The following is an 18,403-nucleotide window of genomic DNA, read 5'->3' as shown; positions in this document are numbered from 1 at the left end:
AATCAGACAAGGTCAGCAAGACAAAATGGATTTTTCAGTTTGAAAGGAGGAGGAAAAGTGGCATACAGAGTCTTACTGAGAATTATCCCACAGACCACTGAGCAAAATTTTAATGTCTCCTTTTCAGATTCTTCTCTAATAACCAAGACATGGTCTGCCCAGCAATGAAAAAGAAAGAGGGTTTGATGGCTGTTTATTAATTTTGAACCCAAACTTTTCATCCAGTTAATCAATCAATCAACAAAAAATGAATACCAAGGACTTCAAAGAGTTTTAGGTCATGTTGTGAAGTCTTACTGACAGTTCTACAAATGAAACCCTCTCACTGAGGCATACAAAACCCCACATATCTCACTGCCACATGATCACATTAATACAACAGCACAGAAGACAAACATCCCTGGACAACCTTCTACAAATGGTAAAAGCATCATCTTTGTGAATTCTTCTACAAACTCAAAGTGAGCAAATAAGCTGAAAGAAAATACTCAAAATTAATATTAGACACTCTATAAAAGCAGCAGAAAGACTTGAGAGGAACAGAAACAGAGGCAGTTTTATTTGCATGCCTCTAACTGAAGCCTAGTTTTACTTTTCTCAAAATAGAGATGCTTTAGACACTCACCTCAACATATCATAAACACAGATTGTTCTAAACATCCTCTTTTTAACAGAACTTGAATTGACAGCATTATCACAAAAACATGTTCATTTTCCAGCAACCCCTAATTTAAGTCCTCATATTTCTTTTCATACAAAAATTTGTTTTCTTACCACTTCCCTGTCATCTCTTATTTTTGTTTATATCTATCCCTAGTTTGTCATCTCTTATTTTTGTTGTATTCTAGGCAAAGATGGAGGGAAACAATTGTTTTTTGTTTCACCTGTTCTCAACAGATGGCAGTGTTTGGAGTGTTTCAGGCATCAGCCAGAACTTGCTGCTACCGAGCACTTACTAGGCAGACTATAATGAGAACCAAGCAGGATTCCACCTATTGCTGGGAGAGAAAGTTCAGAAAGGGGAAAAACTAACACAGAGATGCATCTCTAGAATGCCTAAAGACAAAAATTTATCCAAGAGAAAGTGGCATTTCAGCCAAGTCAATTCACAAAGCATTATATGGAAGAGAAAATTCAATCCCAGGCCCTCAGCTGACAGCAGCAGGTTTTACACAAAGTTAAAAGCTTTCCTATTCTCAACACAATTTATTTTCCCAATGCAGCAGTAAATGTCCTACTGCCATTTAGCTGAATTTAACAAACTATGACTGTTCAGGGAGATTTGGACACCAGATGCTGTAGACTCCTAATTTACAATAGTTTCAAGTCTGAATAGGAGATTACTTATCTCAATTTCAAGAATATTTCTGGTTCTTTCAAATTTTTCAGTTTAACAAAAAAACCATTTGCAGGAATAAAATATACTGTTACTGTAAATCAGCAGTTAATGTAGAAGTAATTACATTTATTTGTCTTAAGATTACACAAATCCTACTCTGCCCCCCCCCAGCTTCCAGCTTTTCTTAAACTAAGGACTGCTCAATGCTAAAAAAGAACTTTTACTTATCATTACTGTTATCAGAGGATCTGTATGCAATATTGATTTTTTTCATTATTCACTTATAACCATAAATAGCAATAAAACCCAACAGGATATTGCTTTCTCTTAAGTAGAAAGAAGTAGAGTAAATACAATTAGATTTTAATTTAAAAAATTATGCACTCAAGTCATTTAGGAAGACAGTGCTACATATTATCAATAGTTAGAACTTGGCTTTAATTATGTTGCTCCAAGAAATGACAGGATTAGAAGCATTTATTGACTGCAAGCAGTGGCTGAAGACAGACAAGAGACTCACTTATGAACAGTCATTATTGATAAATAAAAATAAAGAAAAATGAGAATGAGAACATGGAAGTTGTCATTAGGAAACAAAACCAGCCTGATTCTATTAAAAGTGGGTTTCAAAAGAGGCTTTAGGGGACTGACACTCAGGCTGCATTTTCATCCCAGGTTCAGGAAATCCACGAACACATCACAAATTCACCTGATCTCCAGGCACTCCCCTTAGTTCAAGTACTGATAAACACCAATTTCTTTAGGAAAACCTTAACACTTTTCCTCCAAACAAACTGCTCCCATACACCTGCTGCCACAGAAGTGAACAGCAAAGTTCATCAGCTGCACGCTTCCAGTCTCCTTGTAAGCATGAAGGCAACTTGATTTACAAGCTCTGAAGGTGCCAAGACAGTGATACTATTGCTGCTGCACTAATCAGGTCAATGGTGCTCAACATGCAACATGTGACCTGTAAAAGGAAAAAGATGTCTTCTTATTTATAAGAAGCAAGACAATAATTTGTGGAAAATACAAGCGAAAATTTGGGTTTTAACTTGCAAAAATTGTAGATTAATTGCATTCTTATAGCAATTGCTGGGCAAACCTCAAGATAGCCTTACATGGGGGAATGGACTTCAATGAGAAACAGGAATCAATTTCAGCATCAACTAGATGACTTTTCTGTTGTAAAACCTTTCTAGAGCAGAACACAACTATTCCAAGAACAGTATTTCCTGTTTACATTGATCCACCTTTGTGTGCTATGAATGAAAAATGAAATAAAAATGAAAAAATATCCTGAACATACACTATTTTTTCCCAGATCAGCTCAGAACTACAAACACAAGTAAAGACCATATATTCTAGTTGAGGCTTCTGGAAATCAAGCAGCAAAGGGCAAGCTACCCATGTGATCAATGGAACACACAGGCAGTGACCATCAGGAGATTGCTTTTAATTATTTTGTACACAAACACTACACATGAATCTGGGATCCATTATGCCAGGCAATGTAGGAGGACAAACTTCCCTAGCAACAAACAGCTGCCATCCTGGGGGTTTTAAGAGCTATTCCATGACGTTAAAGCACAGCTGGCTTTCATTTCATGTACTGTTCCAGCAGCAGCACAATTATGTTAATAAACCAATGCCAGCAGGTCACTTTTAACTGCTTGTTATTCCTCTTTCCTACCCTCACCCTTTTTAAAAGAGTTTCACCTGTTGATTACTGAACAACACCTGTTGTTGTTCCCTAACTGGGCCTGATAAAAATTATCTCGGCTGTTTTAAAAATAAATTCAGATCCTTGTAAAAGGCTTGGGTACAGGAATGACCTCAGCCAATCTAAAAAGGGAGCACTCTACTGCACACAGGGACAATGGCAACAAGCAGCATAGGACAGGCCCTCAGAACAATGTATTTTATTAATTTATTATTTCTGTACTGTTGAGTTGCTCATCACTAGAAAATATAATTCCCTGGTTCCTATTCTATTTAGGATACAAAATATTTGAGGCAGGAACAGCCTGTTACTATGATGTCATAAAACCAACTCTAAATATAGGCAGGGCAGGTACAGAACATAACTAATTTCTACTTATTATTATGTATGTTGAATGGCATTTGTAGACTACTACATAAGGATTTCTGTATAGAGCTAAAGGACTACATCCTAAAATCATTAAATCTACATTACTTGTAAAAATTATAATACTCTGGACATTTTTCAGTTTCAGTGACACCTCTTCTGCACAAATACTTAAACAGTTCCTGCACTACAGGACCTGCCATCTCCAGCAACAGGCATTGCTGTCTAAGCTAAAGGGAGGGTGCAGAAAATAAGGTTTGTCTACAGTCCTAGTATTGACTTTATTTACTTTACCTATGCATGGGTCAGCAGCCAACACTCCAAACACTTGGCAGGATTGAGTTTTGTACTCATCTTTTGCCTAAAGTAACTCTTTAAGAAGGTTACCTTTAAAATAACCACTTCTCAAAAAAGCCAGCAAGTCTACTCCAACTCCACCCCTGCAACTCCTTCCAAAAGACAGATGCCATGTGTGATTAGCAAAGTGCATTTTTTCTTTCTCCTCATTTAAAAAAAATAGTAGTTGCAACATTTAAAAATTTAGATATTATGTCATTAAGTCATGTTAGAGTTTTAATACCATTTCTCAAAAAGCTAACTGATTTTACACGTACTACAAACATGCACTTTAAACCACAATTGTTAGCATTTGGCCTATATTGACATGTCAAGGTTCTGTGCTGTTATAAAAATATAAAGCTTACCTGAATCATTTCACCTTTACACCCCTGAAACAAATTTATCTTTGGATTTTTCAGTTATAAAAGGCAACCTTAAAAAGTTGCCTCTGCTTTATTTTTCATTTTGAGATAAACAGGTTTATGGATACAACACTGAAATGCAGTTAACTACCATGAGTTAGACACTTGAGTGCCAAACTACACAGCCTTTGATATCCTTGGTCCAACACATACCAAATAAAAGTCAAGTCTACATGCTTAGTTTTGGGACCACTAAAATACAAAAGAAGGGTGAATATATTTAAACCCAAGTAAATTATCTTAATAGGCAAACCCATCAATTATAACAACTCCTTCCAAATGAAATGCTTGCACATGGCATAGAAAGAGCTGTGTGTATCAGCTCAGCAAGCAATTAGAAGGGATCAGTCCACTAACTCATTATTATTATTATTATTGAAACCTGTTCACTGGAGCAGGTTACTTTCCTACAACAGTAGTTCACAGAAGCAGATCTGAATCCCACCATGCAATGCAATTTCCTGCTCTGGCTTAATTGCCTGAAGTTACCTGTGTGACAGGAATATTCAGTAATACCATGTGAATAATTACAAAATGGGAAAAAAGGTAACTTCAAGCAATCCAGTCAAGTATAAATGTGCTCATTTTTTCCAGCTGCAGCTCAGCTTACTGAGCCTCTCAGGACACTGTGCTCTGTTTTCAAACAAAATCAGCATAGAAAAAAAAATCCAAACATAAATCCTCTTTTTATATTTTGAACTAATCCAGGAGATTAACCAGTTGAGACCAGTTACTCTGGCAGTTCAATAAGGAGATCTGAAAGGGAGAAAGAAGGTCTCCAGCATGGAGAACAGGAACAGGCAGAGGAAAACAGCAACATCTTGAGCTAACACAGCTACAGCTTAAAGACCTGCTACAGAGACTAAACTAAAATTAATTTTATTTATGTCCTGCCATGTTTGAAATACAGGCTGACAAGTAATTCTACCATCTTCTGATAAATGCATCCCTCTTTTTAGTCAGAATTACATTTATTTCTCAATATTGCTGTTATCCTAGTTTCTGTAGAAAGAAAAAAAGACCACTTCTATAGGAATAAGATTATATCATTTCATGCACACCTCTAGTTTACACCTACTCTCCTATTCAGGGAATTAACTGCTATCATACACTATGCTCATACAACAGTCAACTCTGAAGAGTTTGAGTACAAGAGCACATTTACCATTACATGGCCCTTATGCTGTACTGCTGGTATTCTCAAACTTGACCAAATCAACTTTAAACAGGCTCACTCCTCAGTAACTTGTGCATTCTCCTCTACAACAGCCATCCCTGCTTCTTCAGAGATTTCTGCCAGAACTCACTCTCATTCCTCAAATGCATTTCAAAACTCCCTTAAGGTTTAACTACAGCTTCTCGACTGACCTTTCATTAAACACTTCAGAGCAAAGTTGGTACCCAGAGTGCTATTTATCTCCTCCTCACATTTTCACTCAAGTATAGCATTTTCCATAAATAAGTATTGCCCAGGAAGTGCCAGTGACAACATTCTATTTCCCTATGAAATATTTCAGTGAAAGACATGCTTATTCACTGGCAACCTGCTGCTCATTTGAACCTGTGCTTGGATGTAGGGACTATTTTTTTACCCACCAGTATTAGCACTTAATTAATTTTTTGTCTGAGGTTGTTTGGGTTTGTTTTGTTGTTTGTTTCTCTATCCCAAATATTCTCTACATTAAAAGGGTCTGTATTATCAAGGACCTTCACAAGCTATTCTTTTTGTCCTGTCTTCTAAGCTCTAAAGAAACCATTTCCCAGTAACCTGCAGACCTCCTCAGTTCCTACCACATCAGTTTTTCTACCTTTATAAATAATTCTGCCTACCACTACTATAAGGCTTTTTTATTTTTAAAAATATTCAAGCAATCAAGGCAATTGCTACACATACATGATTACCTCTACACAATGTCTATGAAAGGTAAGTATTCACTTCAAGCAAGGTCAAAATTCTTGCTGAATAACCACCTATGATGAAACCAGATGAGGTTCAACAAACCACACTAACAGCCCATCTACAAAGCTCAAGGTTCCATACTTCATTAAACAGTGCAAGTACCAAGTACTATTTTAACAAGTACATTGAACATCTGGATTTTTCCCAATTCCCTAAGACTGTACCACTAATAAAAAAAGTCTTTTTTTTCCCCTTGTTACTGTGCAGAATAACTTAGTTTTATCTTTGACCATCATTAAACTAAATATTTATTTAGATTAAATGTATCAATAAAAACAAAGAGCAACTATTCTTGCTTTGTTCTTTTGCCTTTTAAAAAAATTCACTTGTTCACAAGCCAGTAAGAAAAGCAACACAATAATCCAGATCAGTCTACTTTTATACAAACCAAAAGGTTCATTTCCCCAAACACTTCTGGAGAAAGCTGGATAACCACAGAGATACAGAGATCAGCTGAAAAGAAATTCCAGCAACAAGAGGAAGAAAGTTTCAAATTAAATTGAAAAATAGGTTGAGGCAATTAACTACCAAACTTCTACTGCCTTCTTGATGCCAAAAGGCTCTTTCAAACACTGCCACAGACAGAGCCCTTGAGAAAGAGATTCTGACTTTTGAGTGAGTCCAAGCACATATTCTTGATTTTAAGTTTTCAGTTCCATAACAGTAAAAAAAAAAGAACAAATATCTATAAATTTTGTTAGAACCTTTTCTATCTGTATGTCTATATTCCTATTCCTGTAAAACACATTTATCTCAAGCCAACTGCTGTATCAATACCACTTCAATGCACTCAGCTTGACAGTTCCATCAAGCTGAAGAAACAATTTATAGAAATTATAAGTAAACAAAATTCAAGCATTATGTCTCAAGGTTATAAAGGCATTGTTTTAGAATACACTGTTAAATCAAACCTGTGTGTACTTAAGACTCTTTTGATAAGAGTAACCTTGAGCCCATGGTTTTCAGGGATTTCACTAATAACCTTGACTGGTGTTCCCATGGTATCCCTGTGCAGAAAAATCTGATTACACCACTTGGAATTGCATAATAAACCTAAATATATGCTGTTTATTCCCCAGGAATTTGATAATTTACCTACTCTGGGATAAAGATCCTACTCTGCTTTTAAAGATCCTTTTAATTAGGAAAGAATAGTGGGAAAAACTGTCAAAGGAAACAAAGCTTTGTGTAAAAGGATAAATAAGACAAATAAAACATTCATGTTATTTTGGAAAATTGAGCTAATTTGAATACCTGATGTGGTACAGCAGTATGCCAGGTCAACTACCAAGGACAAGCAGAATAAGCACAATGTATCTATCTTAGAGACATAAAAGACCCCAAGGAGAAAGAAAGGTATAGAAAAAAAACAGCTGAGACACACTTCTAATGCAATACTGCAGCAAACAATCCCTTTTTGTTTTAAAAATGAATGGTATTTTTATAGGGAGGCAATGTTTATGTTCAGCAATAAACTTACCAAAAAAATACTACCATACCTAAGGACAGTGTCCACTCTTCCAAAATAAGTATAATAAAACTCAAAGAGGGATTACAGAAGCCCTACTCAAATTGTATTATTTAAAAACCATGTTTTATCAAAACAGATTTGGATTCAAGTCTGTTAATTCAATCACAGTTTCTTCAGGAATTACTGTGGCTAGTAAAGAACTCTACCCCAGAGACAAATAAAGAAGGCAGAAGACAGAAGGTACAGCTTCAGACAACCACTGCAGCAACTGACAAAATAAATGTTTGTTGAGAGGTACAAGATCCTTTTAGTGACCAACACGTCACACAGAGATTAGACATGGAAGGTTATACACCAGGTAAAACAAAAATCCCTGCAGCCAGCTGTCATTTCAAAGTATGCTGGTGAGCAGCTAAACTATATTGTAGGTACTTCCTTAACTTCCTCCCCTAAATCTACTGAATTCTCTTAAGCAAGGAAGCATTACCTCATTAAACCATATGCCTATTTAAATCAACCTAAGCCACTACTCACCATCACCTCACTTTTCACCCTGCTCCTGACTTCACAGTACTTGAGGCTAAACTTCTGAAGCGTTTTTGGTTAGCTTGTTTGAGGAGAATGTAATTTGTCCTCCTCAATATTAGGTTTTATGGTCACATTTGAGTCTATCAAACAATCCACCCCACTAGAACATAACCCACCCCACTACACATATAATGATATATTTCTTCCATTACCTGTCTCTGAAATATAAACAACAGGATCCCGCTTTAGAACTTTACCAGGTTTAGAAGCAGCTGCTTTTTTCTCAGGTGACTTCTTGGATTTTTTCACTGACTGCACCTCCTCTTCTGAATCTGTGTTTTGACCACAACATAAATGTAGACTTCCTCCACATACACACAGGGTTTAATAGATCACATAACAGTCAACATGTGTTCACATACATTCAGCTGAAAGACTCCATACTCCTACCATATGGTAGGAAGGTCAGAGCACAGCTTCCCTTTTCACCTAGCACATAAGTGACTAAATGAAAATTTGGTCAGAACTCAGTCTTGACAGTGATTTTTGTTTACGTAACAATAAATGCTTTATTATTTATTTCAGTAACTGCTATATCTATACAGCAATCTTTCTGAAAATGAATGCAACCTTCAAAAATACCACAGCAATTTCCTTAAAAAAAAACCACCCAAAATGAAACAAAACAAACAAAAAAAATTTTAAAAATCCCAACATCAAACCCACAAAAAATATACTATTATGCTGATGTGCTCCAGTAAATGGAAACCTATTCCAAAAACTAACAACAATCAAAAAACAAAAAACTACAGAGGTGGTACTCTGATTTTTCAGGAGAACACTGGTGAATTGCCACTCATATCACCAACCATTCTGCATATCCCAAAAGCTGTGGAGATGACAGATTTATACTACTGTGGATTATGGATCCCAGCATCCACATGAATAAACAGGAGAAACTGAAGAAGCAGAGACAACTAACAAGTGTTAGAGAGGGCTAACCTTCAGCGTCTCTCTCTTTCCATGATAAACACAAATATATTGTAATTATATCTAAAAGCAGAGTGATTATAGTCAATTGACTCGCATACTGGCACCCTACACAAAACAAAACAAACAAAACCACCATCAACACCAACAAAAAAACATTTTCCCTTTTGAAGAGCTTAGAGCACTGTTTCTCTTTTTCTGTCCTACTACTAAAGGGTTAGAACTTGTCAAATCTCCACACAATATCAGTACTTCAAAGGTATCAGCAATATATTAATTTTGTACTCCTACTACTCCTCACTGCTGAACAGGAACTGTTTATAAAACTCAACCCACAAAAACTTTCAGATGTACAATTTACCTAATCAACCTTGCATGCTGATGCAAGAAATACAAAGGAATATTCAGAAACAACTGTGAACACTACCTGAATCATAGATTATTCTTCTCTTCTTTTTTGTCCGCTTCTGTTTGGAATCATCTTCACTGGATGAACTATTCACCTAAGTGCAACAGTTCATTAGTTCAACCATTAAACAGATCCTCTCAGCTTTTAGTTCAACCATTAAACAGATCCTCTCAGCTTTTAGTCATACATTCAAATGTATGACATTTTATGACATCAAATGACATTTTAGTCATACATTCAAATCCATGAGCTTCAAACAAATTCTAACAGAAATTATTTGTTTTCCAATATCACATTTACAAACGGTCTTGTGCTAACTCCTGCTTTGGAGGGGAAAAGATGCAGCACAGAGAAAATAAGGAAGAATTTTCACATTGAAATTACATAGTCAGAACACTTATTTAAGCAGCATTTCACTACTAAACTGTTGTGTTTCACATTACACATTCCATCCTATTAGAAATTTTCCCACTCATTAAGTGATTTTTAAACTACCTATAGCCATTGCTCTTTTTTATACAGCTCAGAAGATTAACATGTAAAGTAGTCTGAAACCAGAACCCAATGTAGTTTTATCTGTCATTTTAAAGAATTTGGTCTTTGCAGCAGGTTTAGAGAAGTGATCCCAACAAAGACAGTGTTCATGTTTCCTGCACAGGTGTTATAAAAACTGGTCACACAGTAGGCACCACACAACAGATTTTCACCTCATTTGTAAGCATGTCACATTTATGATATGCCTACATCTACTGGGCACAAACCTTGGGTTCATTAGAATAAAAATTACATTAGCAAACCTACTTAGAGAACTGTGGCCAATAGGCAGAATAACTTCAAATATATCAGACTGTTCTTATGTGAGCACCTAACTGTAACAATTTCTACCTACCTTTGTCCTACAAACCAAAATTTTAAATCAGCAATTTTCTTCACCACCTACAAAGTTTTACTGCTAGAAGTTAATTTTAAGTGGCAGTTTCCTCCCATGACTATAAAAACAATTGACATAGTCTGTTATTTTAGTATATGAGAAGAACCATGACTTTAAAAAATGCTAGATACACAAACAATCCAGCATCAGTGAAACCAAGCACTTCATAAATATGAAAAGCAAAACTAACCTTAGTCTCCTTTTCCCTTTTCTTCCCACTTGAGGGTCCTTCACCATTTCTAATTTTTTCATTCTTTTTCACAGTCTCACACTCTTGTCGCTTTCCAGGAGGTATAACACCAAAGAATTTCCGGATATCCTAAAAGGGAAAAGAGATTTATAAACTTTTAAATACAGACAGCTCTTCACACTATGAAATAGCAATGCACTGAAGTTACCTTCTCAGCCATTACATTTATTGCAATCAATAAATTTTTTACCATTACATTTATTGATTTTGAAATTTTGTTTACAGTTCAGAAAATAAAGCCCAGATAGTAGAAGCAGCACCCACACCACCTGACTCCAGTCTTTGAATCATGAAAAAAAATTTACTTCTTCCTTAGTTGGGCATCTTCACCAATACACACTGCAGGACAAACTTCCAGCAGCAATGAAATACAATGACTTAAGACAGATGTATAATTAATTTTTTTTTTCTGATTAATTATCACAAACCTCAACCAAACTCTTTCTATAGTTGAAATTTTTAACACAGCTACGAAGTAGTGTCCCATGTGGAAAGAAAGGACCAGGAGCTTGAAACAGTGAAGTAATGGCACCTACTGCATTCTACACCTTCTCATAAATATTTTAGACAGTAACTTACATCTCACTAAAAAACTAGCCAGCAAGAAACTTATAAAATTTAAATAAAGAAAAATAACACCAAGATCTATTTTATTACCTTACTGTAGTACCTGACCACAATACAGCCAAAACAAGCTTTCTAAGCATGTAAAATTAGCAGCTGGAGCCTAAATTTTAGAAAATCAATATTGTACACACAAAATCACACCTAACTACTCTTTTAAAAATCTGGCAATGCAGTTTCATGAAAAGAACCTGAGGAAAGAGGTACCTGGTTGGTATCACCACCTCCAGGGTTAGCAGCCATTTTAGAGCAAGGCAGTAGCTCCTGTGCCCTAAATCCCAGCCAGCAGGTGAAGGCTGGGGCTCAGGACTCCCCTGGACACAGCTGGGAGCTATTCCCCACCACAGAGCTCAGCTGGCACTTCCTTATCATTACAGGCAACCACAAGTAAAGCAGAACATTCTTAGGAAACTGGCATCAAGTCTGATTGATAATAAGGGGTCCTTGAGGTGCTTCTTCTAACAGTCAACTCCTGTCAGTTCAGATTTAGGGCTTAAAATCAATGGAACACATAATTTGAAAGCATAAACAAAAGATGGGACATGTATAGATTCATTCAGTGCACTTAAAACAATTTTCTAGAATTGGAAATATTGTTTCCTGTAAAAATTTAGGCTCTTTGTGTTTTAACTGCATATATTAATATGGATTCAACAAATGGTAGATTGAAAATAATTCTTCTTTAATGGGACATCACACTTTTCTATCCATGGAATTCATGCCTTGAAGCATAGGTTTTCAACACTCTACTATTTTACATATATTCCTACAATGTAAATGCAGTACTATATAAACTCCAAAATTTTGACAGCCAATACCTATAGCTAAGAGGTCTGAAGAAAGCATCTATTTAAAAAGTCTCCAAGCAGATAGTTGGACTTAATTACTCAATTATACTCATTATTACTGACTTCCTTTTAGGCTTAAGGTAACATAGGCAAGAGAAAAACAAGTATCATTAGATCTTTTATGCAGTAAAATAATTTAAATGCTTCATACAACATTGCAAAATAAAGTGACTTTAAAGTTCTCTTTTTTTGATAGTTGTTACTTTAAATCTTAAAATATTTGAGAATTTTAGATCAAGGTTCAATTCATTCTACTGTTTTCACTAAAAACTGTCAACTAAGTGAAGTGCTCTGCAAATCTACCTTGTTCTGCCAACCTCTGTGCTACCTGGAAATTGTTATGAGAGGGAACATGGATATATCCCAAAATTACAGTCATCAAGCTTGTACACCTTATAAGTGATAGCAGGGAATATGTATTACGTTGGCTAGCCCAGCTAAAAACCACATGTCTGCTTTAATTTATTTCTAAAGCTTTTAAAGCCTTTTCTCCAAAGGCTTCTTAGCAAATTTATTAATCACTGTTTTTCCTCTAACTTGATCTTGAGTTTGGATTCCAGTTCTGGAATCAGTTTTAAAGTGTAGATAATTCTGGCAGAAGCTTTCCAGAACCTTTTGGTGTTTTGAGAACAGGCAATAATATTAGAATTCTTTAAGATTTATACAAGTTTTTTGAAATGCAAAATTAAAATACACAGCCCTAAGCTACAAAGGAAGATTGACATCTATGCACAGCCTTCTTCAATATTCTGCTATAAATTCACCAATCTTCTTCAGCTATCCTGCTCCTCAGAGGAAAAGGTACCCTTGCTTACATAACACAGTGAATAGAGACCTGCTTGGGAGAAAAGTATGTCCCAGGGTAACAACAAAGTTACCTTTCAGTGAAGCTTTTACCCAGGAATCATGAAACAGATTTTTCATGCTTTTTATAAAGGCATGCCAGATTAATTATTAATTCACTGCATAACTAATTGCAGAAATCAAGCCACCTAAGTATCTATCATACCAGCTAACTGACCTTCCTATTGGTATATTATGCCATCCATACATATATAGGGCCACCAGCTGGAAAATCTCCATGTTCATATTTACCTATGCTTGTTGCAACAAGGAAAGGCTGCAACTGCCAAGTTTCCTCCCAGGACATGCCCCCAAAACCCACAGCAATGTGTCCTGTTTATCCTGGAGATACTCACCAGCACGGCTGTTCCCTTGCCCAAGAGGCTCAAATTAAAATAGGCTAAAATTTAGGTGTGGCTCCCCAGGGCTGCTTCAGCACAGCACCAGCAAGGAAGAGCTTTGGGCAGTCCCACCCAGGTAGGAGTTGTAACTAAGAATGTCTGATCACTCTCACTCAGTTAGGGGGTGAGTTATGCCTGGCATCTGAAAGGCCTAAAAGCTGCTCAGCTATCTTAGAGCTGTATGGCTGTGCCAACCAGTCCTTGCCTGTTCTGCCTACTGCTTCAAATCCTCCATCTTACACTGTAACAGAACACCACAGTCATTAAGCATGCCAAGCTGCAAGTTCTCTCTTGGAAGATTTGTATCTGTCTCTTTTACTGGGGAGAGCAACACAAACAGAAACTGAAACCCATTTGTTCGGTAGGACAAAGACTGGCAACTCCAAGAGTGTTTTTACAAGACTAGTGTTTAGTAAGGCAAAATATTTTCCAAAATAACATCATATAATCCAGTCTGCACCTCAAAATACAAGATAGAAAACTGAACTTCACCAACCTAGCTCAATGACTGCAGTAGAAAGTAATGCACCTTACTTCAGGTACTCTGTGTCTCAATGAGGGCTTTCTATCAAAACAATCATATTTCCTTCCAGTCTGCCTATTTCAGTGCAAGTTTTGCTCACATATCAGTTCTGACACTTGGTGCTCCCAGAAGTGCACTAACTAAAATCAGATTTATACTCTCACTTCAGTGAAACCAGTAACACCTGCTTGGGTAACTACACTTAATGAACAGTTACTGAGTGTGGTAACAGCAGCAGTTTTACAAGCACTATCACTGTTGTAAGTGATGCTGCAGCTCCAGCCAGGAGTGTCCCTCCCAGAAGGGGAAACTCAAGAAACCCCTACTCCTGGGCACTCATTCCCTCAGGTGTACTGCTGTAGTTGGCTGCTGGGGAACTGGGTCATGGCCACTAATCTGGGTGAAAAAATAAATCCCTTCTAATGCAAATCAGTTTGTTGTGTAACTCTGCACACATCAATTCAGGACAGCTGAGAATATGCTGCAGAATCAAGCTAACAGGGGCTACTTACACCTGGCACTACAGCAGGAAAGTGTGCAAGGGTGTGACATTGACTTGCAATATTCTCATGCTGTCACTGCACAAGCAGAACCATTACCAACATCACTGTGCTCCTGCCTCCATTTCCACAGCTGCAGCAGAGATGGCTGAGCAGCCACTTCAGCACTGAAAAAGGAATGGGATGAGGCAACTTTTATACTCCCAAAAATGATGGTTGTCTTTGTCCCTTCTAGGACAGGCCCAGACACTGTGAGATGTGTGACATTCAGAAGATCACACACAGGGAGAATGCCTTTGTCCTGGGAAGGTGGGAAAGGAGGAAGCAAGCCTTTCAAGAAGATCAGTTTTCTAAAAAGGTTAATAGTAACATGGGACAGGCAGATATCTTACAAAAATTGGAAGTCATCAGCTAGCCCAAAACAAACCATGAAAGTATCACAGTTTAATAGTGCCAGGAGTCTTAGTGCTGGCAGACCTCTGTCAGTACAGCAGAAGACTCAGATTGTAGCACCCACCATTGCAGAGCAGCAGGTGTAAGCTATAAACAAACTTAAACTCTTTGGAGAGTCCAGAACCAGAGTTGCACCTTAACTTGCAAAACAACACCTGTAGTTAAGCCAGTAAAAGATGTGCACAGAAACTCCATCAGAATAAAAGCAAACTTATTTGAGCCAGAAATGAAAAGGGGATACCATCTTACAGTGACTGCATAGGTGAGCAGCACTTTGGAAAGCACAGGAACGCTATATGTTTATGCTTAAAATCTCTTTACATCCTACTGAGGGCTGCATCGTTATCGATAAACACTTGTTTACTTCCAGGTTTCAAGCTCTATTTTCCCCCATCGAATTGCTTTTCTGCAAATACTGCGCACCCTCCAGCTCGCCATCAGCAACGCCTCGCGTGTGCTCCTGCTGGAATTAAGGAAGAGGTCACACTCCGGCACACGGCCTTTACAGCACGTTTGCTCATCCGCATTCCTTCCCCGGACGAGCGCACGCTCCGCGCCCTGCACCCCACCCGCTTTCGGGGAAAGAGAAACTGGACAGGCTCAGCCACATTCCCCTCCGGGCAAGGGCATTTCCCCGGGCACGGGTTCGCGTTCCTGGCACGGGTGGAAGCCTCGGCCGCTGGGGCGGGAGCGCGGCGGGGCGGCCTCTCCGCGCGGGGCTGCGCGCCCGGGGCCGCCCGGGGGCTCGCTCAGCCCGCGCCGGGCCCCGACAGCCCCACGGCCGCCCCCGGCCCCGCGGGACCCTGCGTGCCGCCCCAGCCCCGCTCACCCCCGGCCCGGCGGGGAGCCCCTCACCATGGCGGTGGCGGTGCGGTCCCCGTGCCCGGCGGGACGGTCCCCGTGCCTAGCGGGACGCTCCCGGCTCCATGCTCCCGCCTTCGCGCCAACTCCCGCCGCCCGGCGCGCGGCGCTGCCGTCACGGCCGCGACGGGCGGGGCTGCGGGGCGGGCCCCGGGCCGGGGCCATGGCGGAGCCCCCGGGGCAGCCCGGCCGCCTCCGGCGCGCTCCTGCACCCGGCCCGGCCCGGCCCGGCCCGGCCCGCTGGGCCCCGTGCCCGTTCGTGCGCGGGCCGCAGCGGCCCCTCCGTGCGGCGGGGGTTTAACCGGCCCCGCGGCCCCGGGCGCTGCCCCGGCGGGAACCGGAGCGCTGCAGCAGCGGGGGCAGCTCCTCAAAATGGAGCCGCCCGCTCGGGCACCTCCGGCTGAGCAGGCGAGCCCGCGGGCTGAAAACAGAGAGGAGAGCAGTGCCAGGCCTCCATGGCTCCCGCCTCTCTCCAGGGCACTGAGGCACACACAGCGCCCAGAAGAGGCGGGCAGCCAGCCCGGGCCGGCGCAGCTCTGAAGGGCATGTCCTGGTCATAAACCGGTCATAAACGTGTGACAGTCCCCTGCTGCCTGGCTGTCGAAGCGCCTGCTTCCTCTAATGGTGTTTGATCCCATGCACTCAGGCTGGGGAGAACTCGGAAGTTGAGTCCAAGAGAAACCAGGGAATAAATTAACGTTGTGTTTCTGCCACTGACTGCTTAATTTTCTAATTCATTTCTAATGAAATCTATATTTTCTTTCACTGAACACACTTGCTAAACACCGGAAGGGGATAGATTTGTTCAAGCCAAATAAAAACGACTACACTCTGAAATATTCTCTGATGTTTAGATTCTGTCAATCTACTGAATTGCTAATAGTTGTTAGGCTTGGAGAAGAATGGGAAAGACAAACTGAATTTGTGACATTACAAATACTACCAGTGATTTGGGAGACCCTTCATCAAAGAGGAAAAAAAAAACAACCAGAGTACAAGTTCAATTGGTAGTTGTCTCATACTGCAATTGCTAATGCTATCACTTGTGTTCCCTCTGTGTTCACTGCCTGCTTGGTGGCATGGTCTCATTCCACACATCTGTTAATGATACTTATTGCCATTCCTGTTTAATTCTTGAAATTGGACTTATGGTAACTGTAAGACCTGTTTGTACAGAAACTGCTGCCTTTCCTTTATGAACACACATGGTTAGGTGGGCCCGCGTACTTTTAGCATTAGCATAGCTCGTGATTTTGGGTTTCTGCATAAGGAGCACAGTGAGTGAGTAAACACAGACCCACAGCACAGGCTGTGCTTTTTGGCCAGTTTAGCAAGTTATTCCATATGCACTCAACATAATAGCTATGCAAACAAAACCGATACTGCTTTAGAAAAACATCTCCAGTGATAAGTTTATATTTACATATTTAATTCTCGTTATGCAACTTTGAAAGCTGTGCCTATTCCTGATACCAGAACTAAAGATCAGTTAAAATGGCTGACGTTTGTGAGAGCCAAACTGTTCAAATAATGCTCAAAGAGTTATTGCAGGTGGTTATCTCTGTTTGTGGTTGATAAAGCTACCTGGAGTAACATCCAGCAGAGGAGTATCTGTTTGTGGGTTTGTGACATCTTCATGTTTCTTGGAAGGCAAGAGTTTAATCCTTCATGGAGACATCAGCCTGAACACCTGGGATGCCTGCCATTCACTCCTGGCTGTGGTGGGGAGACACAGGATACCTCTGTTCTATGTACATGCCTATGGAATCGGTGGAAGAGGGAAAAACCTTGCTCCACCACAGGAAAGAAAACTGAATACTCATTATTATGTATTATGATGTGCTTTGCAAGATAAAATCAAGGCAAAATCCCTTGATTCTATAATTGATCATGGGTAGTATTTTAAAGGCCTATTACCCAACTAAAATTACAGCTTTTTAAAAAGTAGCTAAAGTACACTTGATTGCACCACTCTATTTACAACAATGACAAAAATTTTTTGCAAAATTAGTATTGTTTTCTACCTTGCTGAAACTCACAGACAAATTTGGCTTTTTATGTTGGGTTTTTTTTCCAAAATACATTTTAAAAAGTGAGATATTAAGTCTTGAACTTGAGGTTTTTTTCCCCTATATAATAAGCCCAGACCTTCTGTTAATATTATTAGTGAAAGCTTTGTCTTGCTTATTGAGAGAGGAGATTTTTAATAAGAAAATTGCATTTTCTTCTATTGAGAAATAAAAAAGTCTGTTTTCTTTTTGTTAATATCTTGTTTATTTCCACATTCTTCTATATTGCAATGTTGATACTCTTGGAATTGAAACCAACTTTTAAAGTGAATAAGGAATATTTTTCTTACTAGACTCTCTAGTAAAGAAAATAAAAATTTTCAGGCATTGTAGAAACAGAAATTAGCATTTTGTTAGAGACGAAAAATTCCAAAAATTCTTCATAAAGCTGTGGTGTAGTTTCTATTGGCATTAGGCTTTCTATAGTATCCATCACAATGATGTGTCTTTAGAAAGACTTGATCCCATGTCAAACAGTTTTTGCTGTATAAGGTAAAGATAAGGGATTTGCATGATGCTGTTGTGGATGATTACATAAGTTGTGCTTCTTTGA

General features: G+C 39.1%; 1 protein-coding gene across 2 annotated transcripts in view; it reads right to left on the bottom strand.

The window, feature by feature from the left end:
• RFC1 (replication factor C subunit 1) overlaps nt 1–15,961 on the bottom strand; it is a 37,169-nt gene extending 21,208 nt beyond the window's left edge. The window contains exons 1-4 of one of the 2 annotated variants that reach the window (XM_071432532.1): nt 15,776–15,961; nt 10,669–10,797; nt 9,566–9,641; nt 8,361–8,480 (exon numbers count right to left, since the gene is read on the bottom strand). In XM_071432532.1, coding sequence (XP_071288633.1) covers nt 8,361–8,480; nt 9,566–9,641; nt 10,669–10,797; nt 15,776–15,946 — 496 coding nt within the window. In that variant the 5' untranslated portion in view covers nt 15,947–15,961. The remainder of the gene's footprint in view (nt 1–8,360; nt 8,481–9,565; nt 9,642–10,668; nt 10,798–15,775) is intronic. The other variant, XM_071432533.1, reaches the window with a different exon arrangement.
• Between the last annotated feature and the right edge of the window lie 2,442 nt (nt 15,962–18,403).

This window comes from Agelaius tricolor, unplaced genomic scaffold (genome assembly GCF_023055355.1).
Source record: "Agelaius tricolor isolate 1412-34295 unplaced genomic scaffold, bAgeTri1.0.p SCAF_8, whole genome shotgun sequence".
NCBI classification, from domain to species: domain Eukaryota; kingdom Metazoa; phylum Chordata; class Aves; order Passeriformes; family Icteridae; genus Agelaius; species Agelaius tricolor.
The sequence above is the reverse complement of the archived record's forward strand: the minus strand, read 5'-3'. Positions and strand labels throughout refer to the sequence as shown.